This window comes from Scyliorhinus canicula, chromosome 5 (genome assembly GCF_902713615.1).
Source record: "Scyliorhinus canicula chromosome 5, sScyCan1.1, whole genome shotgun sequence".
NCBI classification, from domain to species: Eukaryota; Metazoa; Chordata; class Chondrichthyes; order Carcharhiniformes; family Scyliorhinidae; genus Scyliorhinus; species Scyliorhinus canicula.
The window spans coordinates 156,241,960-156,267,162 of NC_052150.1; the positions used below are offsets into that span (position 1 = coordinate 156,241,960).

Genomic DNA, 25,203 nt, shown 5'->3' on the forward strand with positions numbered 1-25,203 from the left:
TTGTGGGATAGCTTTGTCAAGGTGTAAACCTGAGTCAGGGTACAGTACAGTCACTTTGATAGCCTGGTTCATAAAATCTGTGCATATCTTGGTTTGAGCAGACACAATCCAATTCAGGTGTGCTGCACATGTCCAATATCCAGGTTTGTGATGGAACATTAATTTCCTTGCATTGCATATTGAATTGTGACATTAATGAATTGCTTACTCCCTTCCCTGAGGAAGAGATTGCCCTATAGCATTACTATTTTGCTTAATCTATGTCGTGTATAGGTGCTTTAAAGTTTTTTGCTGGCCTTGAGTTACGATTTGATTTATGAATGTTACTTTTCAGTTTGACAATGATTACCTGGAATTTAAATGTCAGATGGATGGACTTTATCAGTCAATGCAAGCTTTTATGGATTCCTGGTTTGAGCAATCCTTAACTGTAAGTAACATTGAACAAAAACATTCAAAAATACTGGTTGAATCAAACCCATTGCCGTCACTGTTTCTTGGTATCTTTTCAGACAGAACGCATGCTCGACTTGCTGGGCAAGTTTGTGCGTATTGCTGGGCCACAATTGGATCTTACTGACAAGTATCAAGCAGTCTTACAACGATTTGGACGAGATTTAGACCTCATACGCAAGACCTACCAGAAGCAAAGAGAAAATCCACCTATACAACGTAATGTTCCACCTGTAAGTTTACTTTGTAATTAAATTTCTCTTCTATAAAACGTTTTATACAAAAGTTACACTTCAACTTAGAAATCTTCAAAACAAATACGCATTGAGCAACTCAAAGGCAATTTTTATGGATGTTCTCAGTGTTTCCTTTAGGCTCTAAACTATTTGGTTTTTATAGAAGTGATATTTTGATCATATAGTTAACATTTCCTACATCATAATGGCTATAAAGCGTTTGAAGGCGCCTTGAGGTCATGAAGGACTTTCTTTCATTGGATATAATACACAGTATTTTCAGTCTGGTGAAGTATTAATAACTATGAAAAATCTTCTGGTCGGCAGGTGTCTGGGAAGATTATGTGGGCCCGACAGCTGTTCAGAAAAATAGATATTCCCATGAAGTTTCTGAAAAGCAATGTTGAAATTTTGAAGGTAATTGTATATATCTATAATGTCTTCTAGAAAGAGCAACTGTGACTGTAAAATTTTTCAATTTAAATTGGTATGGTAATGCTTATTCTTTGCGATTTTTGTATATTTAGACCCCTGATATGAAAAAGGTTATCAAAAGCTATAACAAGATGGCAGCTGTTCTCCTGGAGTTTGAGGTGGTGTATCACAGGGGTTGGTGCCGAGCTGTTGACTTTGCTCAAAATGGACTTCATGCCTCACTGATTGTTCGACATCCTGAGACTAAGGTTAAAAAAATGTCCAGTGATGATTCTATTCCAATGTTTATAACTATAAACAACTCAATACATATCATTTTGTTTTTTTATAAATGTTTTTTATTGGGTTTTTGAACAAAGTATATTTACCATTATGTACACAGGATAAGAGACATATATATCACACATATATAGAAGAGAAGGGCACACCCAAACATACCAAAGAAAAGAAAATAGTAAATAATTTTAAAAAATACTTACATACGTTCTTGAAGTCTCCAACGTAACAATGGAGAAAGATAAGCAAACGTGTGGTGAATTAGGTCTGTTTTACAAACCACCTGGTTTAGCACCGTTGAGTGTGCATCAAAGTAAAAATAAACAATATGCTTTTGATTCGGTTAAACGTGCCTTCGCTGCAAAATCTGGGCTTCTATACTGAGACAGATGAGTTATGTTTCAATTATGTCAAACTCAAATTTTACATTTGAGAGTTTCTGTGGTTTAAAATCATATTCAAACCGTTATTGCAATTTATATCATTTTCCTGCATTTTCTCTTTAGGTGCTAACTCTTTTTCTGATGTATTTTCATTGGGTATATCAAAAAACCATGCAACCAGTGAACCTATTTCTATAGTTGTCTTTATGTTCTCATTGTATACAATGTGATGAATATTTAAAATGTACCGTTCATTCTGGCATTGCTTCTCTTATTTTTCCATAGGTTTCTTGCTTCCCCTTTTCCCTCTAATTCTATTTTTTTCCATAGTTTCTGAGTTACAGTAAACATAATTGCATTCTACAATGCTTCTCAGAAAATCTGAATGGCTAGGTTTAAGATTTGTTCACGTAGATTGATGGGCTGGGAAGTGGTCAGATGGCAAAATGTCAGAGGAACATGTCAGGACAGAACCTGATGTGTTCTGGCCGCTGTTGAACTTTCCCGCAGATGGGCATTGCTTTAGATGACTGTGATATTTGTTCCCTGGTTGCCTGAGCCCGAAATATCGAGGAAGGCTAAGCTGTTATATATAGTGTGAAGAAATTTCACCAATATGTGCACGGCCGGCAGTTTGACATAGTGACCGAGCAGAAGCCATTACTGGGCCTCATAAATAAGAAGTCTTACAGCACCAGGTTAAAGTCCAACAGGTTTGTTTCGAATCACTAGCTTTCGGAGCACTGCTCCTTCCTCAGGGGAATGAAGAGGTCGGTTCTAGAAACATATATAGAGACAAAGTCAAAAATGCAAGACGATACTTTGAATGTGAGTCTTTGCAGGTAATTAAGTCTTTACAGGTCCAGATGGAGCAGGTTAAAGAGGTGAGAATTGTCTCAAGCCAGGACAGTTGGCAGGATTTCGTAAGCCCAGGTCAGATAGCGGGAGGTGAATGTAATGCGCCATAAATCCATGGTCCAGGTTGAGGCCGCACTCATGTGTGCAGAACTTGGCTAGAAGTTTCTGCTCAGCGATTCTGCACGAGTATGTACCACGTACCTGGTAGGTGGTGTTCTCACGTGTAATGGTGGTACCCATGTCGATGATCTGGCATGACTTACAGAGATTGCCATGGCAGGGTTGTGTGGTGTCATGGTCGCTGTTCTGATGGCTGGGTAGTTTGCTGCAAGCAATGGTTTGTTTGAGGTTGCGCGGTTGTTTGAAGGCAAGTAGTGGGGTTGTGGGGATGACCTTGGCACGATGTTCATCTTCATCGATGACGTGTTGAAGGCTGCGAAGAAGATGGTCCATACTCGTGCGACTTGGCCAACGTAGTCTACCTCATACACTGCAGGAAATGATGTCCCGAAGCATGGTACATTGGCGAGACCATGCAGACGCTGCGACAACGGATGAATGGACATTGGGCAACAATCGCCAGGCAGGAATGTTCCCTTCCAGTTGGGGAACACTTCAGTAGTCAAGGGCATTCAGCCTCTGATCTTCGGGTAAGCATTCTCCAAGGTGGCCTTCAGGACGCGCGACAACGCAGAATCACTGAGCAGAAACTTATAGCCAAGTTCTGCACACATGAATCTGGCCTCAACTGGGACCTTGGATTCATGGTGCATTACATTCACCCCCCACCATCTTTCCTGGGCTTGCAAAATCCTAACAACTGTCCTGGCTTGAGACAATTCACACCTCTTTAACCTGCTCCATCTGGACCTGTAAAGACTTAATTACCTGCAAAGACTCCCATTCAAAGTACCATCTTGCATTTTTGAATTTGTCTATATATATGTTTCTGGAACCTACCTCTTCATCGCCTGAGAAAGGAGCAGTGCTCCGAAAGCTAGTGATTCAAAACAAACCTGTTGGACTTTAACCTGGTGTTGTAAGACTTCTTACTGTGCTCACCCAGTCCAACGCCGGCATCGCCACATCATGGACCTCTTAAAAGAACATAAGCCCATATTGCCCCAGCTGTGCGGCATACTCCACAGTCACGCCGATTTTCGGGTCCCGGATAATCCCTGAACCGGTGCCGGGCCCAATTACGGCATGAAAGTGGATTCTCCGCCCCCAAACCGGCGAGGGTTCAACATTGGCCTTGCTGCTGGCGGGATACAATGATGTGTTCCAGCACCGGCCTGGCATGTAAATTGCCAATGTGGATGCATTAAGTCACTCCTGCCAAATAGCATTCCACTGCCACCAGTACCCCAGGAGATCATCCTGGCCTTGAACTTCCTCGATACTCTACCAGTGTCCGCTGGACATATCGAAACTGGATTTAAAGAAACCCAGGGCTGGATTCTCCGAAATCACGGCTGGCGCAGGACAAAGCATCAACTTTCACGTCATAATCGCACCCGGCGCTGGTTTGGCGATTCTCCGGGACCGGAAAATTGGCAGGGCTGCGGGTACACCACACGGCTGGGGACCCATTGACAGAGGCCCGCCCAGCAATCCTCTGCTCCCGAACGGCCGAGTTCCCAATGGCAAGGAACTAACCACATATTGCCGGTTGGGATGCTTGCTTGGCGGTGTGGACTCAGTCCGCCGCCGCCCTGGTTGGGGACAGGGGGATTGGACACCGGAGGGGGGTGGCCTATAGACGCCCGGGGATGAGATCCGCGCGGTTTGATGCTCGGGCATGCGGCCGATCGGGGGGATGCCTCCTTTCTGTTTGTGGCTCCGCAGTCCGAGTCCGCCTTGGAGCTCAGTGCGGCCGCTGGAGATCGTCGCCGTGCGCATGCGCCTACTCCAAACTGGAAGTGCGGGGGCCCGTATCCGCAGCTAAAGCTGCGAGATTTACTCCGGGTCCTTGCTAGCCCCCTGAAGAGCATTGAATTAGCTCAATCCCCGGGGGGTGACGCGAATCCTGCCCCACCGCCCCGATACCAGCTGCCGTATTCTCCGGGGCCAGTATTTGAGCAGGGATGATCACCCCGCGCCTGTCGGGGGCTGTTGGCAGCAGCCCCCCGGCAATTCTCCAGGCCCCAATGGGCCGAGTGGCTGTCCGTTTTCGGCCAGTCCCGCCAGCGTGAAATGGACATGGTCCCACATGACGGGACCTGGCTGGTAGGCCAGCTGGTGACGTCCTCGAGGGGGCGCGGGGGTTCCGTCCCCGGGAGGTGGGGTGCCCACGGTGGTCTGGCTCGCGATCGGCATCTACCGATCTGCAGGCGGGCCTGTGCTATGGGGGCACTGCACTCCTTCATTTCGCGCCAGCCTCTGTAGGGCTTCGCCATGGCCGGCGCAGAGAAGAAACCCCCTGCGCATGCGCCAGAACACGCCGACCCTTCGGTACCAGTTGGCGCGGCGCCAACCCTTCTGGTGCCAGCCTAGCTCCCAGAAGTGTGGAGGATTGTGCAACTTTTGGGCGGCCCAACGCTGGAGTGGTTCGTGCCGTTCTTGGCCCCGTTGTCGGGCCATTCCGCCGATTGCGGGAGAATCCCGCCCCTGGTTTTACTTTGTAATTTCACTTCAGGTGCATCTTGGTTAGTGGGACCGGTTGTGGCCCAGTTGGGACTGGAGTCACATGTGGTTAATGTCAACGGGAAGACCCTCGGAGAGCATGTTGGCAACTTGCAACGGAGGTGGTGACCCCCAGCTTGGATAGCACGGTGGAACAGTGGTTAACACTGCTGCCTCACAACTCCAGGGACCCGGGTTCAATTCCGGCCTTGGGTGACGGTGCAGAGTCCGCACGTTCTCCCCGTGTCTGCGTGGGTTTACCTTGGGTGCTCCGGTTTCCTTCCACAGTTCAAAGATGTGCAGGTTAGGTGGATTGGCCATGCTAAATTACCCCTTAGTATCCAAAAGGTTAGGTGGGGTTACTGGGTTACGAGGATAGGGTGGAAGCCTATAGGGCGCTCTTTCCAAGGCATTGCAGACTCGATGGGCTAAATGGCTTCCTTCTGCACTGTAAATTCTATAGACTCAACAAGTCCCACCAGTATGGTGAACCCTCCTGTAACTCCATCTGGCTGAGGGGAGCCTGGGGCTTCTCAATCTACTCATCCAGCTGCACCTGTCAAGGTCAGTGAGATCAGTTTACCTGTCGTTGGGGCAGTGCCTCCTGAGGTGACATCGACTGTTTGCAATTCATTTTCCCAGAAGGGTGCTGAGATTGTGACAGGGCTACGGAGGTTTGGGCGGTCCCAGAGGTCTCCAGACCGAGTAACATTTTGATGGACTCTTTTTCCCCTGTTATCTTTTATAATATTTGAAACTTCTGCATCTAGTTTTTTTTGGGTAATTGTAATTAGGGCCTTAAACTGGGAGGGACATGGTAGCTATTTAGTTCAACTATTTAGTTCAACTCAGCAAGATCCGTGACAACCAGCTACTGAATACAGGCACAATGGACAAGATCCAGGCTCCTCATCAGCTCAGGACCACCAACAATCTTAGTGCCAACTGGCGATCATTCAAGCAGAAATTTCAACTATACATGGAAGCATCCGATCTCAATGGCATGACCGACGTGCGGAAGATAGCTCTTCTACTCACCACTGTGGGTGACTATGCAATAGAGATCATCAACTCCTTTCACTTTTCCGAAGGGCAGGACAAAACGAAGTACCAAACCATCCTGGACAAATTCGACAGCCACTGCGAGGTGAACACCAACAAAATCTTCGAGCGCTATTACTTCAAACAGAGGAGGCAAGGTAAAGACAAAACCTTCAACTCCTATCTAACTAACCTTAGACTGCTAACGCAATCCTGCAACTTTGGTGATATCACTGACTCCATGATCAGAGACCAAATCGTTTTTGGAGTCCACTCTGATCCTCTGTGAGAGCAATTGTTGAAAATCAAGCACATGGCCCTGCCAGTCACGATTGAAACGTGTATTGTGCATGAGCACTCTAAAAATCGCTATTCACAGTACAAAATGGCAGAAAGTGAAAAACAAGCCTCCCAGGAGGTGGAGAGTGTTCAGGCCATCTCCCGGATGCAGTGCCTCCACATTGACAAAAGCGGCCATTTTGCGCGCTCTTCCCGGGGCCCAACGCATGCGCAATTCGATCGAGAACACGAAGCGGCCGAAAACCACACTGCGCAGGCATCCGAGAACTGCACTGCGCATGCACAATGACGCACTGAGCGTCATGATGTTTGGGAACTGTGGCACCGCCCATTTAAAAAAAAACTGCCCTGCAGGAGGCTAACGCTGTTTAAACTGTGGGAAACTGAACTACTATGCAGCCCTGTGCAGATCGGCACCACTAGTCAGGAGCCAGCGCTCCCAATTCCCACAGCGGCGCATCAGAAGTGTGCAACACCGAATGCATGACTCTGATCCAGGCAGTGCGACGGATTCAGATGATGAATACCTGGACAAAACTTACCGAGTGGGCATTATTACCAAGTGCGAATACAATCGCGAGATCAATCAATGCTGGCTGTGGATTCCGAGGACGAATGGCATGCAGTGATGAAGGTCAACCACTGCCCCATCCAGTTCAAACTGGACACAGGTGCCTTGGCAACCTGATTTCGCAGGTGGACTTCAAGAGAATCCAGAAGTCCCCTGCAATCCTTCCAGCTGCCTGTAAACTCCTGAACTACAATGGAAACGCAATCAAGGCACTGGGGTCCTGCCATCTGCGGTGTCCAGCCGACACACACAAGCAAGCATACGCTTCGAGATTGTTAAACCAGACTGGGCGTCCCTGCTAGGTGCGCATGCCTGCTAGCAACTGAACCTCATTCAAAGGGTCTACACCATGACGCCGTCCCATTCAGATCTTCAGGCCAGCATTGACGACATCCTAACCCAGTACCCAGATGTATTTAGCGGGATGGGCACGTTGCCGTACGAGTACAAGTTTCTACTGCGGCCTGATGCCAAGCCAGTGGTCCACGCACCACGACGTGTCCCTGCTCCACTAAGAGAGCGCCTGAAGGCAGAACTCACGAGTCTACAACAAAAAGGCATCATCTCCAAGGTCACTGAACCAACTGACTGGGTCAACTCAATGGTATGCGTAAAGAAGCCTTCGGGGGACCTACGCATCAGCATTAACCCCAAGGATCTAAACAAAAACATTATGCGGGAACATTACCCCATCCCTAAGAGGGAAGAAATCACGAGTGAGCTGGCACACGTGTGCTGCTTCACAAAATTGGACGCATCCCAAGGATTGAAGAATCCAGCAGAAGGCTCTGCACCTTCAACACGCTTTTTGGCAGATTCTACTATAACCGAATGCCATTTGGCATCATCTCGGCATCAGAGATTTTCCATCACATCATGGAACAGATGATGGAGGGAATAGAAGGGATCCGTGTCTACGTTGACGATATCATAATCTGGTCCACAACCCCAGAGGAACATGTGTCGCGACTCAAGAAAGTATTCCGACGCATACATGAACATGGCCTCAAGCTAAACAGGTCCAAGTGCTGTTTTGTGACATCCACACTGAAGTTCCTGGGCGATCAGATTTCATAACACGGTGTGCACCCGGACACAGATAAATTAAAACCATCGAGGCAATAAAAGTCCCCGAGGACAAGAAGGCAGTACTGCGCTTCCTGGGAATGGTCAATTTCCTCAGCAAGTTAATGCCGAATTTGGCCACACACACCATGGCCCTACATAACCTTGTGAAAATATCAACCGCCTTTGAGTGGAAGGCGGAGCACCGAACAGAATGGCTGCAGCTGAAAGCCAAGCTCACCACTACACCCGTCGTTGCATTCTTTGACCCAGACCGAGAAATCAAGATATCCAAAGATGTGAGTCAGGATGGCATTGGGGCAGTGTTGCTTCAAAGAGACAACACGTCATCCTGGGTACCAGTAGAATACGCGTCACGGGCAATGACACCCACTGAGACCAGATATGCGCAGATTGAGAAAGAGTGTTCAGGTCTTCTGACCGGCATCCTCAAATTTCATGATTATGTCTACGGCTTGCCAACATTTACTGTTGAGATGGATCATAGGCCTCTGGTCTCCATCATCCGAAAGGACCTGAATGACATGACGCCTCGTTTGCAGAGAATTCTGCTCAAACTCCGGAGGTATGATTTCAATTTAGTGTACACACCTGGCAAGGAGCTCATCATCGCTGATGCATTGTCCCGCTCCGTCAACTCACCCAGTGAACCACTGGAGATCATCCAGCACATTGAATTGTAGCTACAACTGTGTGCAAGCACTCTCCCGGCAAGAGATGAGAAGGTCGTTCTCATCCGAGAAGAGACGGCCAAAGACCCCCTATTGCAGCGAGTCATCCACAACCTCAGCAATGGCTGGCAGAAAGGGCAATGCCCTCAATTCTACAACGTCAAGGATGACCTGATGCTGATCGACGGCATCCTGCGCAAGCTGGACAGGATAGTCACCCCGCTACGTTTCCAGAGCATGGTGCTGTGGCAGATTCATGAAGGACACCTGGGCGTAGAAAAGTGCAGACGCAGGGCCCGGCAAGCTGTCTACTGGCCCGGCATCAACCAGGACATCACGGACATGGGGCGAAATTCTCCGACCCCCACCAGGGACCGTCATCAAAGCGCGTAAAGAGACATTCTCATGGCATCCTGAACACCATCATGAGCGACAATGGCCCGTGCTTCTACGGTCGAGAATGGTCCACGTTTGCCAAGACCTACAATTTCAGACATGTCACCTCCAGTCCGCACTATCTGCAGTCCAATGGCAAAGTCGAAAAAGGGGTGCACATCGTTAAGCAGTTCATCCGCAAGGCCTCCGACATACACCTTGCACTACTTGCGTACCGGGCGACTGTCTTGTCCACTGGCACGTCGCCAGCTCAACTGCTGATGAACAGGGACCTACGGACGACGCTTCCAGCCATACACCTGCCCAACCTTGAACACCTCTCAGTGCTGCAGAGGATGCAGCAGCTTCTCGACAGCCAGAAGCAGGGCTATGATGCACATGCCACCGATCTGTACGTGCTAATCCCGGCAGACACGGTCAGGATCAAGATACCGGATGGTGGGTGGTCTGCGCCGCGCCCAGATCCTATGTCATACGTATGGTTGATGGCTCCATTGTGCGAAGGAATCAAAGGGCACTGCGAAACGTTGTGTTGCTCATTCTGGGTGAGTGTGCTTAACACTCAATTTGGCTCTGTTTCGTTACTTAGCTCTGGAGTCGCCAGGTATCGTTAAGATACCGCCACAGACTTCCGGTTGCGGCTATGACCAGCTAAGTCGCACGTTTGGCTGCTCCTGCTACAAAGGTGTTTTCGGGCCGATTGGAGGGCCCCAACGGCGCTGTAAGGACAAATCCCGGTGGGGGAAGGCTCCCTGAAGAGAACCAGACCAACTTTATGGTCGGTACCCGGAGTGGGGTGGTAAAGAAAGCAACAGCAGCTCCCAAAAAAAAGCGGGGGAAGAAGACCAAAATGGCGGCCGGTGGAGCACCCGAGGAATGGAGGAAATGGGCGGAGGAGCAGCAGGCCGCTCTCCTGCGCTTCTTTACGGAGCTGAAAATGGAGCTCTTGGAGTCAATGAATGCGACGACCACCAGGCTGATGGGAGCCCAGGCGACCCAAGAGGCGTCGATTCGGGAGCTGCAACAGGAGATGACTGTGAGGGAGGAGGAGGCCACGGTCCTCGTGGGAAAGGTAGAGGTGCACGAGGCACTCCACCTGAAATGGCAGAGCCGTTTTGAGGAGCTGGATACCCGAATGAGGCGGAAGAACCTGAGGATCTTGGGCCTGGCAGAAGGCCTGGAGGGGTCAGACCTCCCGGGATATGTAGCAGAAATGCTGAGCTCCCTGATGGGGGCAGGGGCCGTCCCTTCGCCCCTGGAGCTGGAAGAGGCCTACAGGGTCATGGCTAGGAGGCCAAGAGCAAATGAGCCCCCGAGGGCGGTGCTGGTGCGGTTCCAGCGACTCAGCGATCGGGAGAGAGTGCTGGAGTGGGCCAAGAGGGAAAGGAGCAGCAAGTGGGAGAATTCGACGGTGAGGGTCTACCAGGACTGGAGTGCGGAGGTGGCAAAGCGGCGGGCCCGGTACAACCGGACGAAGGCGGTGCTACATGCAAAACGGATCAGGTTCGGAATGCTGCAGCCAGCGCGCTTGTGGGTCACCTACAGGAACCAACACCACTATTTTGAGTCCCCAGAGGAGGCGTGGGCCTTTGTACAGGAAGAGAAACTGGACTCGAATTAGACCCAGGGGATACTTGGCGGCCGTAGCCGCTCGGGTACTTTCAGCTGAATTCTTTGTTTGGATTTTGAACTCTTGCTGTGGTTTTTCTTCTGATGTTTTTTCCCCCTTTGCCAACTTCCCTTAGTTATTGTTATTGTGGTTATTCATGGTTATTTATGGTTATTTATGCTGTTTGGTAGAGGGCGACTGTTAAGTACATTGTTATTTGTTATTTATCTGTTATTTATAATGTTAAGTTGGGGAGGTGGGACGGGGGGGAGAGCAGATCGGGGATATGGGCTCCTAGGGGGGGTTCTTTTACAGGCATGGACGGGGACGGGGGTGGAACTGAAGATGGCGGGGTGGGGTGTGGCAGGGCGAAAGCGCGGGCTTTCCTCTGTTTTCCCGCGCGCGGGGCAGAGGAGGGGGGAGGGGAGGAGTGCGGGGCGTGGCTAGCAATGGCGACCTTTCCCGCGCTGGAGCGGGGCCAGGGAGGAGTGGCAAGGGGGGGGAGGCCCCCCCCCCGAGCCGGGGGGGGGCGGGGTGGGGCAGGAGCAGCCGGGTCAGCGTGAACCAGCTGACTTACGGGAGTACGATGGAGGGTACATCGCGGCTAGGAGGGGTCCTAGCCTGGGGGGGGGGGGAGGGGGGTTAGGGAGGGACACCGGGTTGCTGCTGAAAAGACCAGAAACGGGAAGTGGAGGACTGGAGAGGTGGGGGGAGGGGGACATCGCCATGGGGAGCGGGTCAGAAGGGGTGGGTCGACCCGGGGCGAGCAGGGAACAGGACATGGCTAATCGGCAGGGGAAGGGGGCGGGTCGTCCCGCGACCCGGCTGATCACTTGGAACGTGAGGGGGTTGAATGGGCCGGTCAAGAGATCAAGGGTATTCTCACACCTGAAGGGACTGAAGGCTGATGTAGCAATGTTACAGGAGACCCATTTGAAGGTAGTGGACCAGGTTCGCCTGAGAAGGGGGTGGGTGGGACAGGTGTTCCACTCTGGATTGGACGCAAAGAACCGGGGGGTGGCGATTCTGGTGGGAAAGAGGGTGTCGTTCGTGGCGGAGGAGGTGGTGGCGGATAAGGAGGGTAGGTATGTGATGGTGAAGGGTAAGCTGCAGGGGGAGAAAGTGGTGATGGTCAACGTATATGCCCCAAACTGGGATGACGCGGGTTTTATGAGGCGCCTATTGGGCCTCATTCCGGGACTGGAGGCAGGGGGCTTGATCATGGGGGGGGACTTTAACACAGTGCTGGACCCCGGGCTAGACAGATCGAGCGCAAGGACCAATAGGAGGCCGGCAGCGGCAGAAGTGCTGAGGGGGTACATGGAGCAGATGGGAGGAGTAGACCCATGGAGGTTTGGTAGGCCGAGGGCGAGGGAGTATTCCTTTTTCTCCCACGTCCATAGAGTGTACTCCAGAATCGATTTCTTCGTGTTGAGCAGGGGGCTGATCCCGAGGGTACGGGAAGCTGAGTACTCGGCCATTGCGATCTCTGATCATGCACCGCATTGGGTGGATGTGGAAATGGGGGAGGCGCGGGACCAGCGCCCGCTGTGGCGGCTGGATGTGGGGCTGTTAGCGGACGACGAGGTGTGTAAAAGGGTCCGGAAGAGCATTGAGAGCTATCTGGACTTGAATGACACGGGTGAGGTGCAGGTGGGGATGGTCTGGGAGGCCCTGAAGGCAGTGATCAGGGGAGAGCTGATCTCCATAAGGGCGCATAGAGAAAGAAGGGAGAGGCAGGAGAGGGAGAGGCTGGTGGGGGAGCTATTGGAAGTGGATAGGAGATATGCGGAGGCACCAGAGGAGGGGCTGCTGGAAGAACGGCGCAGCCTGCAGGTCAAGTTCGATCTGCTGACCACCAGGAAGGCAGAGACGCAGTGGAGAAGGGCACAGGGCGCGGTCTATGAGTATGGGGAAAAGGCGAGCAGGATGCTGGCACACCAGCTTCGCAAACGAGATGCGGCTAGGGAGATTGGGGGAGTGAAGGAGAGGGGCGGGAAGGTAGTGCAGAAGGGGCAAGAAGTGAACGGGGTCTTCAGGGATTTTTACAAGGAGTTGTATCGGTCTGAGCCGCCGACAAGGAGAGGGGGAATGGAGGACTTCCTAAACAAATTGAGGTTCCCAAGGGTCCAGGAGGGGCTGGTAGAAGGGCTGGGGGCGCCAATAGGGCTAGAGGAGCTAGTCAAGGGAATAGGTCAGATGCAAGCGGGGAAGGCGCCGGGGCCAGATGGGTTCCCGGTGGAATTCTATAAGAAAAATGTGGACTTGGTGGGACCGGTACTGGTACGAGCCTTTAATGAGGCGCGAGAGGGGGGGGTTCTGCCCCCGACAATGTCGCAGGCTCTGATCTCCCTGATATTGAAGCGGGATAAAGACCCCGTGCAGTGCGGGTCCTACAGGCCTATCTCGCTTCTGAACGTGGATGCCAAGTTGCTGGCAAAGATCCTGGCAGCTAGAATAGAGGATTGTGTGCCAGGGGTAATCCATGAGGACCAGACGGGGTTCGTGAAGGGGCGGCAGCTCAACACGAACGTGCGGAGATTGCTGAATGTAATTATGATGCCGGCAGTGGAGGGGGAGGCTGAGATAGTGGTAGCGCTGGACGCGGAGAAGGCATTCGATAGGGTGGAGTGGGAGTACCTGTGGGAGACGTTGAAACGGTTTGGGTTTGGGGAAGGGTTTATTAAGTGGGTGAAGTTGCTCTACTCGGCCCCGACGGCGAGTGTAGTGACAAACGGGAGGAGGTCGGAGTATTTCGGGCTCCACCGAGGGACCAGGCAGGGATGTCCCCTATCCCCCCTACTTTTCGCACTGGCGATTGAACCGTTGGCGATGGCACTGAGGGGTTCAGGGGGGTGGAGAGGACTGACTAGGGGAGGGGAGGAACATCGAGTATCGCTGTATGCGGATGATCTACTGCTGTACGTGGCAGACCCAGAAGGGGGAATGCCGGAGATAATGGAACTATTAGCAGAGTTTGGGGACTTTTCGGGGTACAAATTAAATTTGGGCAAAAGCGAGGTTTTTGTGATACACCCGGGGGACCAGGGAGAGGGTATTGGGAGACTCCCCTTCAAGCGAGCAGGAAAGAGCTTTAGGTACTTAGGGGTGCAGGTGGCAAGGAACTGGGGGACCCTCCACAAGTTGAACTTTTCCAGGCTGGTGGAACAGATGGAGGAGGAGTTTAAGAGGTGGGACATGGTACCGTTGTCGCTGGCGGGGAGGGTGCAGTCAATCAAAATGACGGTCCTCCCAAGGTTCTTGTTTTTATTTCAGTGCTTGCCCATCTTCCTCCCTAGGGCCTTCTTCAAAAAGGTGACGAGTAGCATCATGAGCTACGTGTGGGCGCATGGCACCCCAAGGGTGAGGAGGGTCTTTTTGGAGCGGAGTAGGGACAGTGGAGGGCTGGCACTGCCCAATCTCTCGGGGTACTACTGGGCGGCAAATGTGTCAATGGTGCGCAAGTGGATGATGGAAGGGGAGGGGGCAGCTTGGAAACGAATGGAGAGGGCGTCCTGTGGCAACACAAGCCTGGGGGCCCTAGTAACGGCACCATGGCCGCTCCCCCCCACGAGGTACACCACGAGCCCGGTGGTGGCGGCCACCCTCAAGATATGGGGGCAGTGGAGGCGACATAGGGGTGAAATGGGAGGTCTGTTGGCGGCGCCAATAAGAGGGAACCATAGATTCATCCCGGGGAACATCGACGGGGGATTTCAGAGCTGGTACAGGGTGGGCATACGGCAGCTGAAGGACCTGTTTATAGAGGGGAGGTTTGCGAGCCTGGGAGGGCTGGAGGAGAAGTTTGAGCTCCCCCCGGGAAACATGTTCAGATATTTACAAGTGAAGGCATTTGCTAGGCGGCAGGTGGAGGGGTTTCCCCTGCTCCCCAGTAAGGGGGCGAGTGATAGGGTGCTCTCGGGGGTCTGGGTCGGAGGGGGGAAGATATCAGACATCTACAAGATAATGCAGGAGGCGGAAGCAGCATCGGGGGAGGAGCTGAAAGCCAAGTGGGAAGGGGAGCTGGGAGAGCAGATAGAAGACGGGACGTGGGCGGATGCACTGGAGAAGGTCAACTCTTCCTCCTCGTGTGCGAGACTGAGCCTCATTCAATTTAAGGTGCTGCATAGAGCTCACATGACGGGGACAAGGATGAGCCGGTTCTTTGGGGGTGAGGACAGGTGTGTCAGATGTCTGGGAAGCCCAGCGAACCATGTGCATATGTTCTGGGCATGTCCGGTGCTGGAAGGGTTCTGGAAGGGGGTGGCAAGGACGGTGTCGAAGGTGGTGGGGTCCAGGGTCAAACCAGGATGGGGGCTTGCGATCTTTGGGGTCGGGGTAGAACCGGGGGTACAGGAGGCTAGGGAGGCCGGAATACTGGCCTTTGCGTCCCTAGTGGCTCGACGAAGGATACTAATTCAATGGAAGGACGCGAGGCCTCCAAACGTTGAAACTTGGATTAACGATATGGCTAGCTATATTCAGCTAGAAAGGATCAAATTTGCCCTGAGAGGGTCGGTACAGGGATTCGCCAGGCGGTGGCAACCTTTCCTTGACTTTTTAGATCAGAGATAGACGTTCGGGGTCGTGGCAGCAGCAACCCGGGGGGGGGGGGGGGGGGGGGGGGGGAGGGAGGGAGGGGGGGGAGGGGAGGGCAGCAAGGGTCGTGGGGGGACACGCACGACTGTAACGCGGGCAAGCCTGCTCGCTGCTCATGTCTGAAACTGTAGGCTGCCTTGGTTGTTAAGGTTGCCTGGGGGGGGGGGGGGGGGAGGACTGGTGCGCGCGAGAGGGCGGGCGAGGGAGGGACATTTGCCTAGAGGGATTGTGTTGTAAATAATTTAAAAATTAGTAGGGGTAAATGTCTGTATGGAAAAACTCTTTCAATAAAAATTATTTAAAAAAAAAAAAAAGATACCGCCACAAGTTTCAAGGTGAAGTTCAAAGCAATAAAACCATACGCCAATTAGTAAGTTCAAACAACTGAGTTTATTATAATACAATTATAATAACTACCCATGCACCCGCTAAAAGGATTAAACTATTCCTACCGCTAAATAAACTAATACTTATCCCGAAGGAACTGCCGGGCCAGGGAACAAGGCCTCTTGCTCTGCTGTGGTCTGCAGACTTCAGGTTGATATAGGTTAAAAAGGGGTCAGTAGTGTCTATCTCTGGTAGCGATCGTTGTGAGACACTTACTTGCTGGCGGCTGCTGTCCCAAACCTCTCTCTCTCTCCTTCAAGGTCTTCTTGGCAAAAGCTGGTCGAGGTGCTGGTCCACAGGGGAGGGCTGGTCAAGGAGAGAGGAGGGCTGGACAAGAAGAATGAACCATGTGTGGGACTTGTCTTTTATAGATCCTAGGGATCCGTGCCCCTTTGGGCGGACTCCCTTACCTGCTTGGAATCGATTGGGTCTCTTCCCAATCGATATGTTTGAATCCCCCCAATACTGAGGCTGTTCCTTAGCTACTGGGCGGGCTTTCAGGCTGGTGCCGGGGTGTCTGGTATTCTTTACAATGTTGCAGTTACTTCCCCATTTGTGTCCATTGTCTCTGGAATCGTTCCATTAATATGCTAACTATCCCGAAGATTGCCTCATTAGTATGCGGAATGTTCGTTTCGGTGCTGTCTGCTTTCTTCGCAGACAGAATCCACACCTGCTTGGTGCAGCCTGCTGGTGCTGCAAACATTGTCCATTTTATCCTATATGCTTTGCGTTCCTCCATTTTGTATTCAGGGAATGGCCAACTTCGGTGGCTACACTTGCTTGCCCACAACCACTTTCCCCTCCATTTCCACATGTCGAATTGCCACCTCCAGACACCTCGAACCACAAGGCCACCAGTCGTGCCTCCCACTCGCCTCTCAAGACACCGTCATTCCCTCCACCACCTATCTGGCGGTCGACGAGGATCAGACACAAGCCTCAGAGACTGGACTTATGAGCATTTGTTTTGTTTGTTCTGTTCTGTATTCCTCAGTCAGTTACATTAGACAGACACATTCACATGTATTTACATCTAAAAAAAAGACAAAAAAGGGGAGATGTCATGATATGCAAACATGCAACCAATGAACACTCAGAATAGGACACAACCAATGGGCAGTCAGGACACTCAGAGGTGGCATCACCACAAGGGGGCATGACATAAACACTATAAAAGGGATGAGGCACTCACACCCTGCCTTTTTCCACAGACAGACATCTAGAGAGTTAGACAGGGTTGATCAGCAGCATCACACCCCAACACGTGGCTTAGAGCAAGCTGGTACAGTTAGACTGAGTTACTACAGTGAGATTGGCAGAGAGTCGAACTCATTTGAGAACTGTGCTAATAGTTCAATAAACACGTTGAACTAATTTCAGAGTCTGGAGCATCCTTTAGTTAAGACTGCATCAGGTAGCAGCCTGTGTTATCTGATGCAGCATAACACAACACTCTCTACATAATAATCTTAAAACCTCAACCTTTTCTTATTTATTTCTCCAACACCCATAGTTAAGACAATGGCATGTAGTTCAGTGAGCATCTCCTGTATTCAGGGTCCCATGCTGAATCTGACTTCCCAAGAGGTTTGCTGGTGTCTAAGTGAAGGAGGCCATGCATACACCAGAGACATATGGCTGCAGTCATGGCCTGGATGTACGCATGGCTGCATAAAACCTTGGGATATCCGACAAATGTCCACTCACCTCATGCTGCTGTTCCAGTATCTGCTCCTTGTTGATGACTCCAGATGCACACTGTCAGCCTGAAGTTAAGCCATGGATTCCAAAGCCCTCAGATTGGCAATGGCTGTAATAATCACTGGCTCTGTTAGCTACTAAGCAGATGAAGCCACCATATCTAAACCTGAGCTAATATCCATCAATGTGAGAGCATTTATGCTGGTGTTCACTGGAAATACTCAGAGAAGGAGAGAGAGAAATGAGGTGAGGTCACTGTGGGTTCCAACACCTCTTACTGTCTTTCAACTGCATCCTCTTGTGTTCAGGAACAGGCACAGATGTGCTAAGGTTGGGTTACGGGGATAGCGTGGAAGTATGGGGATAGGGTGGAGGTGTGGGCTTAGGTAGGGTGCTCTTACCAAGGGCCGGTGCAGACTCGATGGGCTGAATGGCCTCCTTCTGCACTGTAAATTCTGTGATCTGTGTGATCTGCTTATTGCCGTAAGAAGGTTTAATGATCTCTTCCATTAGGTCTTTCACTGTCTCTGGGCTCTACACACATTTCACCGCCATTGGCAGGTTTTCCCGCTTTCAAGCCCCCTAATTTTGTTGTATTTTGGAGGTACAAAACTTTGGAGCACAGAGGTTTAAAACAACGGAGCTTTATTTACAGTGTGTGATCTCTTTCATGATTGTTCTTCTCTCCCTGTTTCCCGTGCTAGGATTTGTGACATCACTTCCGGTTAATACATTAATACAACAGGGCTTCACTAGAGCGAATAAGAATTATTGTAAATACATAACAAGTTTCATCACCTCCTCTTCCACCAGAACATGTACAACGACAAGTAGCATGACTCCTCTAGTCGTTTCCCTTCTCGGCATTGTGAGCATCCATCTGCTGCAAGCAACTGAATATTGTCACTTGTCCATCATATTCATGCTGCTCAACCATGTTGGTGGCAGCCTCAGTGGCCATTAGTTTGTCACAGGGGTAACTGCTGTTATTTTGGATTGTCAATGCAGCGGACAACCCTGACTGAGAGGGTCCTACACTGAGAGCCTGCTTTGCATCTGACAGCAAACGCTGGTTCCTGATCATGGCTTTACCTGGGTGGGCACTCTCTTCGCATTTCATCTGCACCTTTTGTTTTTCAAGTACGCAAGCTTATTGATATGATTTCCACCCACCTTTCCAGACCACATTAGAGCATTGATTCTCTTCCAGCACTGTAACCTTCTCACTCGCGCCAACTGCCTCGGCCAACTGCCAACTTCCGCGGCAACTTCCAGCCATGTTCTCATGGTTTGCCTGGCTGGCCTCCTCCTGCCGTAATATGGGAAGAAGCCTTTCTCTGCACCCTTGTGGTCCAGAGGTCCATCTTCTAAGCTTTGAAGGATTTTGAGATATAAAATCCTTTTAAGTAAAATATCTACGTTCCATATTCTTAATTTATAAAATAGGTCCCTCAGTTATGCCTGACCTAACAAGGTACGAATGACCAGTATTTACGAATCAAGTAGAATTTATTAAACTAGATGTTGTATAGAATTAACAAAAATGCTAAAGGCAGTGTTGATGCTTCTTATCTGTCAAGCCCAAAGCTTCCTTGAGCGCTGGCAGCATAGCCAAAGGCCGGGATTCTCCGACCCCACGCTGTGTCGCAGAACCCCCGATTTTTGGGCAACCGCGGGATAACTGCCATGCCAGTCGAGCGGCCCCCTGGTGATTCTCCGGGCCTCGATGGGCCAAGTCCCGCAGGCGTAGGTTACTCAGGTCCCACCCGGCGGGATCTGGAAGGTCCGACCCCATGGGGGGGACCTCCACGGTGGCCTGGCCCACGATCGGGACCTACCGATCGGCGGGCAGGCTGGTTCCGTGAGGGCCTATGTTTCTCCGTGCTGGGCCCCTGTAGGGCTCTGCCATATTGCCCCGGGGCTGGTGCGGAGATGGGAACCTACGCGCATGCGCGGAATCATGCCGGCTGTGTCGCGCATGCGCGGAGAATACCGGGTCGGACCTGCTAATGATATGCAAACCATGTCTACTGTATGTGTGTTTTGGAACGCTTGACGCCATTGTTCAGGTGCTGGAGCATTGCAATTTGGCATCAAATCGGCGCCTGCCATGATTTTGGTGTTGGAACCGATTTTCCACCCAGTCATCTTTCCCGATTTCAGCATTGGTTGATGAAGAATCCCGCCTTCTAAGTTTTCCACTTTTGACCCTAATTCCAAGGATACCTTGGGCTGGATTCTCTGGCGGCAGGATTCTCTGTTGCAGCGGCAGTGCACCCATGCCCGTTGGTTTCCAGACAGTATGGGACGGCCACAATGGGAAATCCCATTGGCAGGTGGTGGGAACGGAGAATCCCGCTGCTGGCGAGGACACGCCGCCCAGGAAAACATGGCTGGTAGACCAGAGAATCCCTCCCCTTGTTCCTTATTAGGAAATAGTGACCAAGGGCGAGGATTATCTGGTATTGTCCCACCTCTGTAATTAGAGTCATGTAGGCTGAGAAAAATGTCCATCTCTTACTAGCTGGAGCCCAGGAGGTTATATTCCATATTGAACAATAACAGGCCCTTGCAGCTACAGATTGCAGTTGCACAAACAATGCTACATCATTTTATCAATGAAACAAATTATTATAGATAATTAACATAAACATGCTCACCTATTCCCATGGATACAAAGGCAACTAAGAACAAATAGTAGTAATCCCTGGCAAGATATCCTCATGAAATGTAGGTATCCTTATGTCATATATATGGCTAACAGTTCAAGGTATGAGCAAACTAAAGCCCAATTCAAAAGCAGGGTTTTGTCTGACAAATATCACAATAAAGAAGACATGTTGAGTTCCAGCTGTTGGCCAAAACTTTTGCTTATTAATTTAAACCTGACAAAGGAGACTCAAATTGCACATAGTGTAAATTAAAACAAATGTGTCTATTGTAAGTCAGAGAAATTGACATCTCTGTTTATCACAAAGGCTAGTTTTTCATGGAGACAGCTGCTGTGCCTGTTTTCAAGCTGTTTTAACTGTTGATTGCCTCACTCTGCAGACAGAAATTCAAACTGGGCTATTTAATGGCTAAGGTAAAATCCTTTTACTTCAAGCTTAAAATTAGTAGTGAAACCCTCAAAATTAGTAGTGTTATCAAAATTTTGCAATCTCCAGGGGGCATCATCAAATCTGAGCACCACCTATGGCAGATGTCAATACTCTATTGTTAGCCTAGTCTGCTTTTTTTCCCAATTTCCTCTGCCTCTGTTGCCATACAACAGGATGTTGCTTCTTCTTTACATATGGTGGCATCTGCTCTCAGGAGCCAGGACCTACTCCCATGCCTATGTATCCTATTATTTGCCATTAATTGGATCCACAATACAATTTCCGACTATCTTTGACCACCTGCTCCCCCAGCTATGCCACCCGCTTTGCTTCCAAATGTTGGAGCTTCTTTACTGGCACAAAATTCTCCCTTTGTTTCCTGCTGGACTCAATTGTGTAATCCCGATGCCTGTAATGGAAATCCCACATAAATATCTACCTACAGAAATTTCTTCGACTAGCTATTTCATGAATAGGAGCTTCACGTTATAGGAATCTCAAAGGAATAGAAGCCAATGTATTTTATGATATGATAATTGGAATTGTGGTAGGTGACCCCGGAAAGAGTTCGAAAGCTTCCGGCTGTGGAGGCAGACTGGGTGAGAGTCCTAGCTTGGTGGTTTGGCACTTTGTTGAAGATATAAAAATATGAACACATGCCTTATCCATGCCAACCCTTGCCATCTCATGTCCTCCCAGCCTCCCATGGCTCCTCATACCATCCATACCAACCAGTGCTCCTCTACCAACCTCACATAGCCTTTATAGCCATTATGCCAACTTAATGCCAACCCATTCCCCCACTCACCACCCTTTGCCCTAAACCTGCCATTCTAACTCACCCAGTAACCACCACAGGAGACCTCAGGATGCATGCTGAGTTTAAATACCTGTCTAAGAATGAATGTGGTACTCAAAAAATACCACCATTGATAAAAACCCATTTACTGCATTTAACAATATTTAATGCCTTATTAAAAACAAGTGTTTGTATTAATCGTCCCACTTCAAAGAGTTTATAACCACTTGAAGCTTTTAATCAAACTGTGAGCTGACAGGCACCCAATTGTGATAATGATAGATTGTGCAATTAGTCATGCAGCACCAATCCCATATTGAAGTTCCTCAGGCCATGTCAACATGCAAGAATTGTTTGTTTTTAACACTGCAGACATATGTTTCCAATATTTAAAGAGCAGGCTATTTAAAGCTTTTGGCAGATTGACTGTTCTCTTGGCAGTTATCTTGACAGTTATTTTGACAGTTCTCTTGACAGTTCAAATGAGTTTATGAATGTTTTATGAAGATCTATGTTCACTTTTAACATCCCCAGAGAGCATTTTAGTTCTCAAAAGGGCAATTTACATCTCTTAAAATTTCATGGAACCATATGCAAAATGGTACCTCTCCAAAGAACCCCAGTAGTTTTAGACCTTCTACCAGACGTAAAGTGTATACATCATTGGATATGCCACTAACCAAGATCAGATCTGACTGAACGAACTCCACTTAAGCATGTGCAATTACCAACGTGAACCACGGATGTGCACTTTAGAACCTGTACCCATTTTGATACAAAGTACTCCTGTTCCTAAAGAGTGGGAAGAAAATACAGGAGGAATCGAGCTGGCCCATTCTTTGAATGACTGGTTATAGGGTGGAATATTTAAGGTTTAGGAGCATGTTCAATACTCAGTGGTGATGAAGGAATAAATTTGTATTAATGAGTGCTTGTATTATAGGTGCAAAAATCCTAAACGAGACATATAAATACCGATAGAATGGTGAACAATGGTTTGGGTATTTGCATTTGTTAATTAATATGACTAATGATCTAGTAATGATAATTTATAGCATATACTGCAAATTCCAATAAGACATACGGCATATTTACATTGTTAAACTTAATTAAATGTATTGTTAATTAACAATTCGATATTTTTGTTGATTTGTGTGTATATTAATATTGACATTGTACTTGTTCCAAAATATAGGATATATTTGTGAATTTTGATCCAGCTGTGTTAGAAGTACTTCTAGAAGCAAAGTACATGTCTAAACTGGGACTTGAAGTGCCACAGGCAGCTCTCAACCTATGTTTAAAAGAGACAAAAATTAAGCAACATTATTTAAGGTCAGTGTTTCTTTTAGGTTCAAGGTCAGGGCTTCAATAGCAAAAGGTAGAGAAATAGCTGATGGATACAGCCATACTTCATGACCAAGTTCAATTGATATATTTTAGGAGGCATCTAGTCAATTGCTTTGAAAGAAAAGCAAAGTTTAGCTGCAGTTCCTGACCATTCTGTATACAAAGTTATAATGAAAGTACTATGAAACAACTGTAGATTTCTATTCCTAATAACTACATTCCTTTGATTAAAATTTGTTCTTTTAAGGTGATTCATAGTTGACATGTTAATCTTTTTGTTTATTTGCAGCATTCGGGAACTTTTAAGTAACTATCAAAATGTGGTGAACAACATCCCAACTATGATTCGACCATTGATGAAACCTTTTATTCGCCAAGTGGATGAAGCTCTCATTCCTGGACTAACTATATTACCTTGGACCTCTTTAAACATTGGAAGATGTATGAATCCATATTTTGAATCAATTTGAGAAAGGAATTAAGGAGTTTTATTTTTTTATTTAAAAAATGTATTTCTTTTATTTCTTTTTTCCAATTAAGGGGCAATTTAGTGTGGCCAATTCACCTACCCTGCGCATCTTTGGGTTGTGGGGGTGAAACCCACGCAGATAATGTGGGAACGTGCAAAATCCACATTGAGAGTGACGCGGGTCCGGGATCGAACCCGGGTCCTCAGCGCTGTGAGGCAACAGCGCTAACCACTGCGCCACCGTGCCGCCTTAAATTAAGGAGTTTTAAATAGAATTAATATTCTTTTTTACTCCTAGTCTCCATTTTTATGTCCTTTTCCTTCCATAAGATCCAGTACCATACACCATTCATCACCTTGAAAGACATAAGTAACAGTTTCCCATTTGGCAACTATATTCTAAATATTAAAATGTGGGAATGAATTTTGTGGATGGTGGGTGGAATTTCACAGAAGCATTTTGGATTTGATTTTATAGTTGGTGAGATAGCTCCTGCTGCTACGACCTACAAATTTGACATCCAACAATCGCACCCATTTCCTGTTGGAAACCACCTTTTGATTTTCTGGTCAGACTTTATGTCTGAGTAACCTCCTTTTCCAGATTTAAAGTGTGAGTTTTAATTGGCAGCCTGTCTTTGTGTAAATAAAGATCCTATAGAATCAGCTAATTTTCAGGCTAAAATACAAAAAATGGGGAGAACTGTGCGTAATTTGTAAGTATAATAGTTCTAACGTGCTGCAAAGGATTATGTTTAATTAACTGTTTGCTCAATTATCTTTTCAACCTTAGTCATAGAAAGTGTGTACAGCTCACTGACTGAGCTGAAACACATCGTGAAGCAAGTGTCTGACACTTTGGAGTGTAGGATTGAGAGAGTGCTGCAAGAAATGTCTCTTACTGCCCTGGTTGACCTCCCTGAAGATGACCTTGTGGAAGCACGAGCATTTCTAGAGATGACTGAGCATATTGTTTCCTCAGCTGGACAAGCTTTATCTACGTATGTTTTTTTTTGAGATGATATCAAGTAAGACCATGAATGGCATATATGTATGAAGTCTGGCAAGGAATGGCATTTCTAGGCAGTTAAATTGATGTTCCCCCTTAAATTTCTACAATCCAATGTTAAATATGTTAAGATCTTTTCAAAGAAAGCACATCTTTTTATCTTTTTTATATTCTCCCTCTTTTAAAGGTATTGGCACTAGCCAGTTTACAACACCACTGAGAATTGTCATCCTTTACTAATTTGGCCAAGTTGTCATTCTTATAAGCTCAGACAATGTCAGTAGTTTATTTTATAATGTGGTCTGAGGCAAGGACCCCACCAATGCTGAGTTTAATCCTCACCAAATTCATGAGCTTTCTAATCAACATAGTAATCTAGATGAGGAAATGTGACAGCTTCACTTTTCCCTATTCCAAAGCTGCTGAGACCAGTTGTACCACTCTCACTCTCACTTGGCCATGATCAGCTAACCCAGGACAGACAGGATATTGATCCTTGGACCTTCTGAACTATATGGTTCAGTTAACAAGTGAAGCACTGAGGCAGGAGGAGCTATTGCTTTTATTCACCGAGCCGTACACAAAAATAAAATGTTAGATTATTAAAAGCTGAATTGATATTAAAAATAATCAAGTTAATAGTAGCATTTGGGAGTAACATTTTCTAGGGTTTAGGAAATGCATGTTTTGTTGTTTGGATTGAAACATATACTGACTCTCTGCATGCAGGCACAGTCAACAACTGGAGTGTTCCATGTTTCAGTTAATGGATGGATTGACACAAAAACTGAAGCCAGAAGAACAAGCCAATCTTCAGGTAGTTCATATCAAATATTCCAACATTG

At 48.4% G+C, this 25,203-nt stretch overlaps 1 protein-coding gene across 2 annotated transcripts in view; it reads left to right on the forward strand.

The window, feature by feature from the left end:
• Positions 1–25,203, forward strand: part of dnah5l (dynein, axonemal, heavy chain 5 like) — a 493,661-nt gene that overhangs the window by 147,234 nt on the left and 321,224 nt on the right. For both annotated transcript variants that reach the window (XM_038797876.1, XM_038797875.1), the window contains exons 16-23: positions 335–430; positions 513–686; positions 1,017–1,106; positions 1,217–1,372; positions 22,726–22,865; positions 23,170–23,321; positions 24,143–24,350; positions 25,088–25,175. In XM_038797876.1, the coding sequence (XP_038653804.1) occupies positions 335–430; positions 513–686; positions 1,017–1,106; positions 1,217–1,372; positions 22,726–22,865; positions 23,170–23,321; positions 24,143–24,350; positions 25,088–25,175 (1,104 nt within the window). The remainder of the gene's footprint in view (positions 1–334; positions 431–512; positions 687–1,016; positions 1,107–1,216; positions 1,373–22,725; positions 22,866–23,169; positions 23,322–24,142; positions 24,351–25,087; positions 25,176–25,203) is intronic.